The 14,895-nt window shown below is 51.7% G+C and overlaps 2 protein-coding genes across 3 annotated transcripts; both read right to left on the reverse strand.

Annotated features, from left to right (window-relative positions):
• Positions 1–345: 345 nt before the first annotated feature.
• Positions 346–4,267, reverse strand: CX2H19orf53 (chromosome X2 C19orf53 homolog). Its single transcript, XM_038771579.1, has 3 exons — positions 4,159–4,267; positions 2,898–2,953; positions 346–596 (listed from the first exon to the last, which is right to left on the reverse strand). The coding sequence occupies exons 1-3, from the start codon at positions 4,244–4,246 to the stop codon at positions 447–449; spliced, it is 294 nt and encodes a 97-aa protein (XP_038627507.1). The 5' UTR covers positions 4,247–4,267; the 3' UTR covers positions 346–446.
• Positions 4,268–5,370: 1,103 nt separating this feature from the next.
• Positions 5,371–12,214, reverse strand: MRI1 (methylthioribose-1-phosphate isomerase 1). 2 transcript variants are annotated; one of them, XM_038771582.1, is made up of 6 exons: positions 12,074–12,214; positions 10,107–10,345; positions 9,504–9,679; positions 8,216–8,392; positions 6,269–6,490; positions 5,371–5,593 (listed from the first exon to the last, which is right to left on the reverse strand). In XM_038771582.1, the coding sequence occupies exons 1-6, from the start codon at positions 12,203–12,205 to the stop codon at positions 5,466–5,468; spliced, it is 1,074 nt and encodes a 357-aa protein (XP_038627510.1). In that variant the 5' UTR covers positions 12,206–12,214; the 3' UTR covers positions 5,371–5,465. The 2 variants fall into 2 exon arrangements, with proteins under 2 accessions (XP_038627510.1, XP_038627509.1); XM_038771581.1 differs by having other exon boundaries at positions 6,269–6,493.
• Positions 12,215–14,895: the final 2,681 nt, after the last annotated feature.

Below are 14,895 nucleotides of genomic sequence, written 5' to 3' on the forward strand. Positions count from 1 at the left end.
GGAGCAGCAAGACAGATGAAGTAAGAGAGGCCTGGGGCGGCCTCTCCTGGTCATCCCAGACCCCTGCAGGAACAAGCCCAGCCCTCTCACTAGCCACTCCCCATCGATCCTCTCACCCCCATGGGTCAGGGATTCTGGAGGCAGGCAGTTTTCCAGCACATATAAGCACTCAATAAATACAACTGAATGAACTAACTTTTGGGGAGGTAACCTGATCTCCTGCCCTCAGCAGCATGATGCCTGAGGAGACTGTAAGCTCCTCGAGGGCAGGGATCGGGTCTGCCAACTCGACTGAATTGCATTCTCCCAAGTGCTCGAGAACTACCACTGCTTGCTTGATCGACCGACTGACATACATCAATCCTTGTGTTTATTTAAGCAGACCTTCTGGCCTGATGCCAAGGGTGCTGGAGGCCTTCCCTGCTCCTCCACCTCACCAGCACAGGCTAGGGGTGAGTCTTGCTGGGGCACCCGACTTCTTTCTTCTTGGACCCCGTCTCGGGAGCTTTGACCACCGCCAGTTTCTTGGGTAGGTTAGTGCTGGCCTTCATCATGACATCATGCTCAATCTTCTTCCGTATCCCAATTTCCAGATTCTGCAAAGGAGTCACCAGGGCATTAAAGGAGGAATTAATAAGGGAGTTGAGAGGGAATCCTCACTAAGTAGCCATGACTCCTCCCTCTTTTTAAATAGTATTTGTTAAGCACTTACTACGTGCCAGGCACTGTTCTAAACGCTGGGACAGACGCAAGGTAACCAGGCTGGACACAGTCCCTGTCCCACATTGGGGCTCACAGTCTTAATTGCCATTTTACAGATGAAGTAACAGGCACAGGGAAGCAAAGTGACTTGCCCGCGGTCACACAGTGGACAAGTGGCGGAGCCAGGACTAGAATACAGGTCCTTCCGGCTCCCAGGCCCATGCTCTATCCACTAGACCATGCCAAATTCTGAGTTTTTCCTCCACAACAAATCCTGAATCCACCGCTCCCTCTCCATCCAACCGGCCGCCATGCTGGTTTGGGCACTTGTCATATCCCGGCTTGTATTACACCAACCTCCTTATGGGGTTGCCAGCCTCTGACCTCTCCCCTCTCCAACTTCCCTCCGCTGCCCAGATCGTCTAAAACAACGTGCGTGGCTTCCCCACCTCAAAAAACCTCCAATAGTCACCCACTCTCCATTATCAAGAAAAAACTCCGGACCATTGGCTTCAAGGCACTCGATCAGTTCCGCCCCCTCTACCTATTCCAAATGCTCTCCCACTCTATCTCAGCTTGCACACACAACGTCTCTCAAGCCAACAAGGAACAGCTGTGCTTTGTTCTCATTTCTTTGGCCACTGACCCTTTAGCTCATGCCCTCCCTTCCACCTGGACTTCCCTCCCCCTTCACACTAGACCCCAGCTCTCCCCCCATCTTCAAAGCTCTCCTCTATGAGGCCTTCCCTAATTAACAGCTCATCTCCCCACCCCCTTTGGCATCACTTAATCATTTGGGCAACCCCACTCCCACTGCATTTATAAACTTCTACTCTATTACTTTCCCTCTAAATGTAATTTACTTTGGTGTCCGTATCCCCTGCTAGACTGTATCAAGGGTACGGAATATGTCTAACTCCAGTGCTCCACACTGCACGAGGCACAGAAGTGCTCAATAAATAAAAGGCATTTATTAATGTTAAGTGTTTACTATGTGCCAAGCACAGGAGTTTATACAATGTACAGAAATTGGACACCACCTCTGTCCCACACAGGGCTCACGGTCTTGGAGGGAGGGAACCAGCGTGGCCCAGATCACAGGCCTGGGAGTTGGAAGACCTGGGTTCCAACCCGGCTCTGCCACTTGCCTGCCATGTGATTTAGGTCACCTCGCTGCTCTTTATTCATCCTTCTTCCCAACCCCATAGCACTCACATACACACCTGCAATTTATTTATATTAATGCCTGTCTCCCTCCTCTAGACCATAAGTGTTGTAGGCAGGGAATGTGTCTGTTATATTGTTCTCTCCCAAGGGAGAGAACAAAGGTACAGTACTGTGCACACAGTAAGCGCTCAAAAATACGACTGACTGACTGCCCTGAACCTGTTGCCTCTTCAATAAAATGGGGATTAAATCCTCCTCCCTCCAATTTAGACCGTGAGTCCCATGTAAGACAGGGACTGTGTCCAACCTGATTAGCTTGTATTTAACCTGGCGCCTAGTACAGCGCCTGACACAGAGAAAGCACTTAAGAAACCCCATTTAAACAACAACAGAAAGTCCTAGCACACGCACGATCCACAGAGCTCAGCCCCTTCCCTGGCCCTGCTTCCCCTAATAATAATGATAACTGCAATATTTGTTAAGTGCTTACTATGTGCCAGCCGCCGGGGTGGAAACAAGCAAATCGGGTTGACACAGTTCCTGTCCCATATGGGACTCCCAATCTCGATCCCCATTTTCCAGATAAGGTCACCGAGACCCAGATAAGTGAAGTGACTTGCCCAAGGTCGCACAGCAGACAAGTAGCCTAGTGGAAAGAGCACGGGCTTGGGAGTCAGAGGTCTTGGATTCTAATCCCAGTTCCGCCACTTTTTTTTTTGATGGCATTTGTTAAGCGCTTACTATGTGCAAAACACTGTTCTAAGCACTTGTCTGCTGTGTGACTTTGGGCAAGTCACTTCACTTCTCTGTGCCTCAGTCACCTCATCTGTAAAATGGGGATTAGGACTGTTATCTTATGACAGTGCTTGGCACATATTCAGTGCTTAACAAATACCACTATTATTATTATTATTACTACAAGCGGCCCGGGCTCATTCATTCAATCGATTGTATTTACTGAGCGCTTACTGTGTGCAAAGAACTGCACTAAGCGCTCCAGACCCAGAGGTGCCCTCCTCCCCCTTTACCTTTTTCAGTTTTCGCTGTTGGATAACGTGCGCCTTTTTGGGGGCGATGACTCGTCCTGGAGGGCAGAAAGCACAATGAGGAGGGCGACCCTTCCCCTTCCCCCCGCCCCCCCTTTGCCTCCCTCCCACCTCGGTCCTCGCCGGGGAGGACCAAGCCACGCGTTTGGGAGTCAGAGGTCGTGGGTTCTAATCCCAGCTCCGCCACTTGGCTGCTGTGTGACCTTGGGCAAGTCACTTCACTTCTCTGAAGAAGCAGCGTAGCTCCGTGGCAAGAGCACGGGCTTTGGAGTCAGAGGTCATGGGTTCGAATCCCAACTCTGCCACATGTCTACTGTGTGACCTCGGGCAAGTCACTTAACTTCTCAGAGCCTCAGTTCCCTCATCTGTAAAATGGGGATGAAGACTGTGGGCCCCACGTGGGACAACTTGATCATCTTGTATCCTCCCCAGCGCTTAGAACAGTGTTTTGCATATAGTAAGCGCTTAACATCCATTCTCCGGGCCTCCGTTACCTCATCTGGAAAATGGGGATTAATAACCGGGTTAGACACAGTCCCCGTCCCACCTCGGGCTCACATTCTCAATCCTCATTTTCCCGAAGAGGTAACGGAGGTCCGGAGAATCAATCAATCAATCGTATTTATTGAGCGCTTACTGTGTGCAGAGCACTGTACTAGGCGCTTGGGAAGTACAAGTTGGCAACATCTGGAGACGCTCCCTACCCAACCGTGGGCTCACAGTCTAGAAGGAGAAGTCAAGTCATTTGCCGAGGGTCACCCAGCAGACAAGGGGCCGAGCCGGGATTAGAACCCATGACGTCCTGCCTCCCAGGCCGGCGCTCTAACCACTACGCCACGCTGCTTCTCCTTAATCAATCAATCGTATTTATTGAGCGCTTACGGTGTGCAGAGCACTGTACTAAGCGCTTGGGAAGAACAAGTCGGCAACACATAGAGACAGTCCCTACCCAACAGCGGGCTCACGGTCTAGGAGGGGGAGACAGACAACAAAACCAAACATGCTAACAAAATAAAATAGGATATGGACAAGATAGAGTAATAAATATGTACAAACATATATACAGGAGCTGTGGGGAAGGGAAGGAGGAAAGATGGGGGAGATGGAGAGGGGGAGGATGTGGGCCGACCCGATGACCTCGTATTCCCCCCCACCAGCGCTTAGCACATAGTAGGCGCACTGTTGTGACTCTGCTTATTATCAGCCAAGGCCCGGCCGCCCCCTCGCCCTCCTGGGGCCTCACCGCCCTTCTTCGGGCCCCGCGGCCGCTCGGAAGCAACCGATTTCTTCCCGAGTTCGCGAACCGGGAACTTCTTCTTCCCCTGCGCCATGATGGCGCCGCGAGCCGCGCGATGAGGCTGAGGCGGCTGAGGCGACGCCGGAAGTCGCAAAGCCTTATGGGAAGAGAGGCCCCAACTTCCGCTTAAAGGGCCCGCACCGAAATCCGCAAATGCTTGTTAATGCATCATCCTTCATCCATTCAATCATATTTACTGAGCGCTTCCGGTGCGCAAAGCACTGTACTAAGCGCTTGGAAAGTACAATTGGGAAGCAGCGTGGCTCAGTGGAAAGAGCACAGCTTTGGAGTCAGAGGTCATCATCATCATCAATCGTATTTATTGAGCGCTTACTGTGTGCAGAGCACTGTACTGAGCGCTTGGGAAGTACAAATTGGCAACATTTAGAGACAGTCCCTACCCAACAGTGGGCTCACAGTCTAAAAGGGGGAGACAGAGAACAAAACCAAACATACTAACAAAATAAAATAAATTGAATAGATATGTACAAATAGAGTAATAAATATGTACAAACATATATACATATATACAGGTGCTGTGGGGAAGGGAAGGAGGTAAGGTGGGGGGGATGGAGAGGGGGACAAGGGGGAGAGGTCATGGGTTCAAATCCCCGCTCCACCCTTTGCCAGCTGTGTGACTCTGGGCAAGTCACTTGGCTTCTCGGTGCCTCAGTTCCCTCATCTGTAAAATGTGAACTTGGGCAAGTCACTTCACTTCCCTGGGCTTCAGTTGCCAACTTGTACTTCCCAAGCGCTTAGTACAGTGCTCTGCACACAATAAGCACTCAATAAATACGATTGATTGATTGATTGCTTGATTGAGTTCCCTCACCTGTAAAATGGGGATCGAGACCGTGAGCCCCACGTTGGACAGGGACTGCGTCCAAACAGATCAGCTGGCATCCACCCCAGAGCTTAGTAATAATGATGGCATTTATTAAGCGCTTACTATGTGCAAAGCACTGTTCTAAGCGCAGTGCCCAGCACATATTAAGTGCTTTACAAATACTATTATTTATTATTATTCTTCCCTCCCAACCACCATTATCAACCGCTCAGTCTTCGACGGCGCCTTCCAGAGAAACCCACAAACCAGACAGCTCTTTGCCCTTTGGAAGCTGAAGGGCAAGACCGACAGATACGAGGTTGACCTTTTTTTAAAAACCAAAATAAAGTTTGTTTATTAAAATGCTTTGGGGAAAAGGGAATGGGGAGGGTCACGACCAGAGATACTGCAAGGGGTTCAAGCCCTCTCAGGATGCGACTGAAGTCAGAGATGCCTGCAGCTCCTCGGGGGAAAAGACGCCATGTTCGGTGATGATGCCACCGGAGATGAGTTCGTGGGGGGTGACATCAAAGGCTGGATTCCAAACCCCGATCCCTGTCGGAGTCGAGAGTCTGGGTGAACGGCGGCACCCAGGCCGGGATCTCCCTCTACCCTCTTTCCCCGCCTCTGCCCGTCCCCTGGGGCTCAGCAAGAATTCCAGAGAAGTGGCTTAGCGGAAAGAGCCTGGGATTGGGAGTCAAAAGATGTGGGTTCTAATCCCGTCTCCGCCACTTGTCAGCTGTGTGACTTTCTCTGTGCCTCAGTTATCTCATCTGTAAAATCGGGATTAAGACTGAGTTCCACAGGGGACAGCCTGATTACCTTGTATCTACCCCAGTGCTTAGAACAGTGCTTGGCACATAGTAAGCGTTGAACAAATACTATTATTATTATTATTAGTTGTCCCCAAGAGCATTGCCCTCTGTTGGAGACAACGGTGCCACCTCCTACATTCATTCAGTCGTGTTTATGGAGCGCTTACTGTACTAAGCGCTTGGGAGAGTACGCTACAACAACCGACACATTCCCCGCCCACAACGAGCTTACAGTCTAGCTCTCCCCATCAGGCACTGTGGGCACCAGAGTGGTGAACTCTGGGTAATGTCAGTTGATCGTATTTCTTGAGCGCTGTGTGCCGAGCACTGTATTAAGCGCCCGGGAGGGTACGGCATAATGATATGACACACCCCCACCCTGCCCCCAACCTTTCAGGGTGGGGAGTGGACATACCTGGCGCGGCGATCCTGACACCATTGAGGTCTGTTAATTCCCGCTCGGGCCGTTCCTCGATGACGATTTCCCTGCCCGACTGCAGGCTCGGGTCACACGAGGTGCTGGGGGCCGCCACGTAGAACGGTATTCCGTGGTGCTTAGCGGCAATGGCCAGCTGGTAAGTGCCCACCTTGTTGGCCGTGTCACCGTTGGCTACTACGCGATCTGCTCCCACGACGACTGCTGATGGGAGGAACCGTGGGGAGGGGAAAGAAACGCAAACGGGCGGGACCAAAGAAAGACTTCGGGGACAAGCCATTCGTTCACTGATTCAATCGTATTTATTAATAATAATAGCATTTGTGAAGCCTTTACTGTGTGCCAAGAACTGTTATTGAGCGCTTGCTGGGTGCAGAGCATCGCGCTAAGCACTTGGGGGAACACCCGAGTGGCAAGAGCACGGGCTTGGGAGTCAGAGGGCTTGGGTTCTAATCCTGGCTCTGCCACTTGTCTGCTATTTGACCTTGGGCAAGTCGCGTCACTTCTCTGGGCCTCAGTTACCTCATCTGGAAAATGGGGATTTAGACTGTGAGCCTCACATGGGACAACCTGATTACCTTGTATCTACCTCAGTGTTTAGAACACTACTCGGCACGTAGTAAGCGCTTAACAGATAGCATTATTATTATAAAGAGACACATCCCCTGGCCACTCTGACGTATAACGATTGCATTTGTTAAGCGCTTACTATGTTCCGGGCACCGTACTAAGCACTGGGATGGATACAAGCAAATCGGGTTGGACACAGTGCCTTGGCCCACGTGGGGCTCACAGACTCAATCCCCATTTTACAGATGAGGTAACTGAGGCCCAGAGAAGTGAAGTGACTTGTCCAATGTCACACAGCAGACAAGTAGCAGAGCTGGAATTTGATGAGAACCGTAATCCTGATGTTTCAGCAACCACGGACATGGACGCGTCCCATGACGTAAACTCGCTGTGGTCCAGGGATGTGCCTACCAACTTTGTTGTATTGTCTTCTCCCAAGCGCTTAGTACAGTGCTCTGCACACAGAAGGCACACAATAAATACTGATGAGGATGATGATGTGGGAGCCAGGGTTCCATTCTCAAGGGTGTGACCCTTCTCTCTGTGAGGCCTCAGTTTACCTCTTCCAAACCGAGAAGGATTAACTCATAATAACTTTGGTGCTTGCTAAGTGCTTACTCTGTGCCCAGCACCATACTAAGCGCTGGGGTGAGATACAAGCTAATCAGTTCAGACACAGTCCCTGTCCCACATGGGGCTCACAGTTTAAGTGCGGGGCGGGGGGATCAGGTACTTAACCCCCACTTTATAGATGAGAAGACTGAGGCATAGAAAATGTAAGTGACTGGCCTAATGTCACAAGGCAGCGTGGGAAGCAGCGTGGCCTAGTGGAAAGAGCACAGGCCTGGGACTGAGAGGACCTGGGTTCAAATCCCTGCTCTGTCACTTGTCTGTTGTATGACCTTGGGTACGTCACAACTTCTCTGTGCTTCAGTTACCTCACCTTTAAAATGGGGATTGAATCCTATTCCCTTTTATTTCGACTGTGAGCCCCATGCAGGACAGGGACTGCGCCCGACCTGATTATCTTGCATCTCACCCAGCGCTTAGTACAGTGCCAAGCTCATAGTAAGCGCTTAACAAGCGCCATTGGAGGGGCGGGGGCAGATCTCGTGTTAGAATCCAGGTCTCCTGACTTCCAATCCTATGCTCTTTCCATTGGGCTATGCTCCTTTCTTCCACAGAAAAAATCACTTGCATTGAAAGAGAATTGAAGTCATGCTACAGCCAGAATGCTCCAGTAGATCGGCGTTAAAAAACCACGGCATTACTCACTCTCCGCTTTTCCTCCTCCGATTCTCCTCTTTCCTCCAGTCCCCGAGCCACCGACCCCTCAGCCCTCCCTGGCAAACTGACCTGACACACTTCTCTGGGCCATGGCCACAGAGACCATGCTGTCGGCAATCAGGGTGGCGGGAATCTTCTCGTACACCAGCTCGTAGGCGGTGAGCCGAGCTCCCTGGTTGTAGGGCCGCGTCTCCGTGCAGTACACGTGGTCCAGACGCCCCAGGCTGTGCAATGAGCGGATCACGCCTGTGGGGAATTCCCCTCCCCACCCCAAGACAGACAGACGGACGGAAGGGGGAGAATGCCAGCTGTAATCCCAAGGAGTGAGGAAGTGGAGCGAGGCTTAGTCTAGGATTCGGGACGCTGGGGGATAATCGCTAGGCTCGATCTGTAATTCCTCTAGACGCTAAGCCTGTCGTGGGTTGGGGATGTGTCTGTTTATTGTTATATCGTCCTCTCCTGAGAACCTGGTAATAATAATAATAGTAATGATTATGGCATCCGTTAAGCGCTTACTATGTGCCAAGCAATGGGGTGGATACAAGCAAACCGGGTTGGACACAATCCCCGTCCCACGGGGGGGTTCACAGTCTCAATCCCCATTTTCCAGATGAGGGAACTGAGGCCCAGAGCAGGTCACACAGCAGACAAGGGGCGGAGCCAGGACTAGAACTCATGACCTTCCGATTCCCAGTCCCGTGCTCTACCCGCTACGCTCTGCCCACAGTAAGCACTCAATAAATACGACTGACTGACAAATTCTGCCCGCTGAGAGACTCAGACAGGTGCCTGGGGAAAACTGGTGAATTATCGACCCCGGAGATCTTGAAGAACAGGAAAGCACCAGACCACATCTCTGACGGGCGGCACCGAGGAGTCGGGAAGAACTGGGCTGCCCCCTGGAACATCCATCCACGTGGCCCATCTAACATCTCTAACTTGTCCTCTGGTGACTCGGGATGCATCACTCACCCCCAGAACTATCCCAAACTGGCCTGGTGGCTAGAGCACGGGCCTCGAAGTCAGAAGGTCATGGGCGCTAATCCCGGCTCTGCCACTTGCCTGCTCTGGGCCCCTGGGCGAGTTGCTTCGCTTCTCAGGGCCTCAGTTCCCTCACCTGGAAAATGGAGATCGAGTCTGGGAGCCCCACGTGGGACGGGGACTGTGTCCGACCTGATTTGCTGGAATCCACCCTAGCGCTTAGTACGGTGCCCGTCACACAGTAAGCGCCTAACAGACACCACGATCGTTTTTATGATTACCACTGCTATTTGGAAGAAAAAAGGGGTCCCACCAGCTCTAAGTTCCTGGCTACCCCATTCGGCTAGAACTCTGACTTCTTCTGGCTGACTCTTACCCAGGGCAGTGCCGTAGCCGGCAGTGGCCAGTGAACCCGTGTTACAGTGGGTCAGCACGGTGACTTTGCCCCCTCTGGGCGCTGCCCTCTCCAAGATGTGCTGGGCTCCGTGGTCACCAATTTTCCGGTTGTCACCAATGTCCTTCTCCAGCATGTTCTCGGCCCAGCAGATCACACTGAAGAGAGAAAGGGGGAAGGAAAGGCGGAGAGCCCTCCGCGGGCTCAGTTCGGCTCCGAACTGCAGAGTCGGCCGGCTTGGTTGGGCCTGGCCAGGCTCAAGCAGGTTGGGTTTGGATGCCCGCCCAGTCTCCTGGACCAGCGTGGCGCAGTGGATAGAGGAAAAGCCTGGGAGTCTAATCCCGGCTCTGCCACTTGTCTGCTGCGTGACCCTGGGCAAGTCGCTTCGCTTCTCCGGGCTACCTCTTCTGTAAAATGAGGATTGAGACTGGGAAACCCAAGTCCGACCCGACTGGCCTGCATCCACCCCAGCGCTGAGTATGGTGCCCGGCACACTGCAAGTGCTTAATATCACACTGATTATTATTATTATTACAAGCTGCCCCTTATGCTCAATATGGGGGGCAGGGGGAGAGCGGGCCCCACCTCTCTCGGACGCCGTCTTCAGTGGCCCCGTCACGTCTGGCCTCCCGGTCAGTGAAGTCTGACAGCTCCCGGGCAGCCCGCGCCATGTTGACTGCCGTGGGGCGAGCAGTGACCAGATAGCGGAGTGACTCGTGCACGAAGGCCACCAAGGCCTGGAGGCCCGGGCCACCGCCCCCGGCCTGCAGCTCTACCGCCAGGCTCAGGCAGCCCACAATGGCGATGGCTGGAGCCCCCCGGACCTGTGTGGCCAAGGAGGAGGTTTCATTCATTCATACCATTGGATTTATCCAGCGCTTACTGGGCGCAAAGCACTGTACTAAGCACTTGGGAGAGAACAAGATAACAACAGACACATTCCTGCACACAACAAGCTCACCGTCAAGAGGGGGAGAAAGACATAATAATGATGATGGTATTTATTAAGCGCTTACTAGGTGCCAAGCACTGTTCTAAGCACTGGGGTAGATACAAGGTAATCAGGCTGTCCCATGTGGGGCTCTCAGTTTTAATCCCCACTTTACAGATGAGGTAACAGGCACAGAGACATGAAGTGACTTACCCAAAGTCACACAGCTGACAAGTGGTGGAGACGGGATTAGAACCCAGACTCCCAAGCCCGTGCTTTCAACTAAGCCATGCTATACCAACAGATGAATTACAGATAATATACAAATACATATTGACGTTCTGATGCCTGTTTACTTGTATTGATGTCTGCCTCCCTCCTCTATAGACTGTAAGCTCACTGTGGGCAGGGACTGTCTCTCTTGATTGCTGTATTATACTTTCCCAAGCGCTTAGTAGTGCTCTGCGCACAGTAAGCGCTCAATAAAAACGAGTGAATAAACATGTGCTGTGGGGGTGGGAGGGAGGATGAAGGAAGGAGCAAGTAAGAGCGGCGCAGAAGGGAGTGGGAGGAGACGAGGGCTTAGTCAGGGAAGGCTTCTTGGAGGAGATGGGCCTTCAGTAAGGTTTTGAAGTGGGGGAGAGCAAATATCTGTCTGATATGAGAAGGGACGGCATTCCAGGCCAAAGGCAGGATGTGGGCAAGAGGTCGGCCATGAGATAGATGAGATCGAGAGACAGACAGGTTAATAATAATAATAATGGTATTTATTAAGCACTTACTATGTGCCAAACATTGTTCTAAGCACTGGGGTAGATACAAGGTAATCAGGTTGTCCCACGTGGGGCTCACAGTCTTCATCCCCATTTTCCAGATGAAGTAATAGGCACAGAGAAGTTAAGTGACTTGCCCAAAGTCACCCAGCTGACAAGTGGCAGGGCCGGGATTAGAACCCACAACCTCTGACTCCCAAGCCCGGGCTCCTTCCACTAAGCCACGTCTCCTCCAAAAAGCCTTCCCTAAGTCCTCATTTCCCCTACTCCCTCTCCCTATGTCACCTACACGCTTGGATCTGTACCATTTAAGCACTTTTACAGTGTTCTGCACACAGTGAGCACTCAATAAATATGACTGAATGAACGAAGCGCTCAAAAAATACCACTGACTGATGGATTGACAATACAGTAACTGTGGAAGGGGTACAGTTTTTCCCTCCTACCTATCCAAGCCTACAGACTTTCATAAGAGGCAGCGTGCCCTATTGGAAAAAAGCATGGGCCGGGGAGTCAGGGGACCTGGGTTCTAATCCCGACTCCGCCACCTGTCTGCTCTGTGACCTTGGGTAAGTCACTTCCCTTCTCGGGGGCCTCACTCCCCACCTGTAGAATAGGGATGAAATACCTGTTCTTCCTGCCCTTTAAGGATTGTGAGACAAGGCCTGTGTTCGACTTGTGATCTTGGATCCGTGCTTGGAACACTGCTGGACACACGGTGAGCGCTTAATAGATGTCATTATTATTAATAATACCTCTACTTTGCGCTCCCCCGCCCAGTTTCTGATTGTTTTCCAATGACCCTTCTTACCGTCCCCCTCCCCCCACTCTGGCCTCCTGCCTTTCACCTTCATAGCTCGAATGGCCTCCCAGCCTTGGCGAACCGAGGCCACGGGCTCATAGTGGCTCTGCTGAGGGAGCAGCAGCTGATCCAGAATGTGCAGGGAGCCGCGGCGGTAGCGGATGGCCTCCAGGCTCATGGCAGCCGCCGGGGAAGGCGGCGTCACGTGGGAGGGCGCGCGGGGAGGGGGAGCGTCACGTGGGAGCGCGCGGGGGGGGAGGAGACAGAGTCACATGGGAGCTCAAACCAGGGAGGTGTCACGGGTGGGGGAAGAGACGGCGGCACGTGGGAGCTCAGGCCGGGGCGGGGGGGGGGGGGGGGCGAGTGTCACGTGGGAGCTCAAAGTGGGGGGCGAAGGCGTCACGTGGGAGCGCTCGCGGGGTGGGGGGGGGGACGGAGTCACGTGGGAGCTCGGGCCGGGGGTGGGGGGGAGGGAAAGGCGGCGGCAGGTGGGAGCGCGGGCTTCATTCATACATTCTGTACATATTTATTACCCTAGTTATTTATTTATTTTACTTGTCCATATCTATTCTATTTATTTTATTGTGTTAGTATGTTTGGTTTTGTTCTCCGTCTCCCCGTTTTAGACTGTGAGCCCACTGTTGGGTAGGAACTGTCTCTAGATGTTGCCAACTTGGACTTCCCAAGCGCTTAGTACAGTGCTGTGCACACAGTAAGCGCTCAATAAATACGATTGATTGATTGACTGTCTCTATATGTTGCCGACTTGTACTTCCCAAGCGCTTAGTACAGTGCTGTGCACACAGTAAGCGCTCAATAAATACGATTGATTCATAGAAGCAGCGTGGCTCAGTGAAAGAGCATGGGCTTTGGAGTCAGAGGTCATGGGTTCGAATGTCGGCTCCGCCACATGTCTGCTGTGTGACCTTGGGCAAGTCACTTAATTTCTCGGAGCCTCAGTTACGTCATCTGTAAAACGGGGATGAAGGCTGTGAGCCCCACGTGGGACAAACTGATCACTTTGTATCCCCCCCAGCGCTTAGAACAGTGCTTTGCATATAGTAAGCGCTTAACAAATACCATCATTATTATTATTATTCATTCATTCAATCATATTTATTGAGCGCTTACTGTGTGCACAGCACTGTACTAAGCGCTTGGGAAGTCCAAGTTGGCAACATATAGAGACGGTCAATCAAATTTATTGAGCGCTTACTGTGTGCAGAGTACTGTACTAAGCGCTTGGGAAGTCCAAGTTGGCAACATATAGAGACGGCCCCTACCCAACAGTGGGCTCACAGTCTAGAAGGGGGGATTGGTTTGCCCTGTTTTATCATTACTGTTCCTCAGTGGCCTGGATGTTTGCTGTAGGCCAGGGGATAAAGATGCTTCGCTCCCACGCAAGTGTAACTTCATTGTTCCTTCACAACACCCTCCCTTGTACTTCCCAAGCTCTTAGTACATTGCTCTGCACACAGTAAGCGCTCAATAAATACGATTGAATGAAATGAATGGGGGGGGGGGGGGGAGACGGAGTCACGTGGGAGCTCAGATCGGGGGAGAAGGCCGTGTCACGTGAGAGCTCAGACCGGGGAAGAAGACGTCACGTAGGAGCGCACGCGGCGGTGGGGGCGGAGTCACGTGGGAGCTCAAGCGGGGGGAGATGACGTCACGTGGGAGCTCGGGCTGGGGGGATGGGGATTGGCTCCTCCGCCAAGGAGGCGGGGCTTAGGAGAGGGCGGCCGCTAGTGGTGGGTTCCGGGCCATGCCAAGGAAAGAAAGCCGCGCTTAACCAAGTATTAACCAGGAGTAATAATAATAATAATGATGATGACGATGGGGGGATTTGTTAAGCGCTTATTATGTGCTAAGCATTCATTCATTCATATTTATTGAGCACTTACTGTGTGCAGAGCACTGTACTAAGCGCTTGGGAAGTACAAGTCGGCAACATAGAGGCGGTCCCTACCCAACATCGTTCTAATAATAATAATAATAATGGCATTTATTAAGCACTTACTATGTGCAAAGCACTGTTCTAGGCGCTGGGGAGGTTACAAGGTGATCAGGTTGTCCCACGGGGAGGGCTCACAGTCTTAAACCCCATTTTAATCAATCAATCGTATTTATTGAGCGCTTACTGTGTGCAGAGCACTGTACTAAGCGCTTGGGAAGTACAAGCTGGCAACATATAGAGACAGTCCCTACCCAACAGTGGGCTCACAGCCTAGAAGGGGGAGACAGAGGGGGCCAGATAATAATAATGATGGCATTTGTTAAACGCTTACTATGTGCCAAGCACTTTAGATGCCAAAGTGATCACTCTGGACGAAACCCTGCGGCTCAGGATCCGAGGGACTCGAAAGCCAGGACTCTTCCCGGCCCTGTCACCTTCCCCTTTGGTGTTTATTCCGCTCGCGACACAATCTGGATAAATACCTGGTTTAATAACTGGTGCTCAGAGTTCAAGTCGGACGGCTGAAAGAAAGGGTGATCAATCGTATTTATTGAGCGCTTACTGTGTTTAGAGCACTGTACTAAGCGCTTGGGATGTACAAGAAAATGTAAAAAAAAAAAAGCAGCAGCATTTCCATTCAGACTGCTTAAACTCAAAGAGATGTTAATGCACTTATCCAGATGTTGTTAAATGAGCAGTTCAGAAATCCAGGGCCTGATCCACTCTGCTTCGGGTTTACATCACTTTTACATCACTTGGGAAGTGATGGCAATCGTTCATTCCTCCTCCTATCCCCTCACCACCCTGTTTCCCATTCCCACCTAAATTAAATAAATAATATTTAAAAAACACACACCTCAGTCACTTACAGGGGAATTAAGACCGGGGCGGGCGGGGGGAGTCCACTTCTG

The sequence above is a fragment of the Tachyglossus aculeatus genome, chromosome X2 (genome assembly GCF_015852505.1).
Source record: "Tachyglossus aculeatus isolate mTacAcu1 chromosome X2, mTacAcu1.pri, whole genome shotgun sequence".
Classification (NCBI taxonomy): Eukaryota; Metazoa; Chordata; class Mammalia; order Monotremata; family Tachyglossidae; genus Tachyglossus; species Tachyglossus aculeatus.

Bases quoted from the DNA above. Each gene is read 5' to 3' on its own strand.
- MRI1 (XM_038771581.1), bottom strand. From the start codon at position 12,205: ATGAGCCTGGAGGCCATCCGCTACCGCCGCGGCTCCCTGCACATTCTG. The intron at 10,346-12,073 runs GTGAAAGGCAGG...TTGGCCACACAG, and splicing joins AGGCCATTCGAGCTATGAAG to GTCCGGGGGGCTCCAGCCAT. The intron at 8,393-9,503 runs GTAAGAGTCAGC...AATTCCCCACAG, and splicing joins CGGCTACGGCACTGCCCTGG to GCGTGATCCGCTCATTGCAC.
- CX2H19orf53 (XM_038771579.1), bottom strand. From the start codon at position 4,246: ATGGCGCAGGGGAAGAAGAAGTTCCCGGTTCGCGAACTCGGGAAGAAA. The intron at 2,954-4,158 runs GTGAGGCCCCAG...TCTGCCCTCCAG, and splicing joins GCGGGGCCCGAAGAAGGGCG to GACGAGTCATCGCCCCCAAA. The intron at 597-2,897 runs GTAAAGGGGGAG...ACTCCTTTGCAG, and splicing joins AACAGCGAAAACTGAAAAAG to AATCTGGAAATTGGGATACG.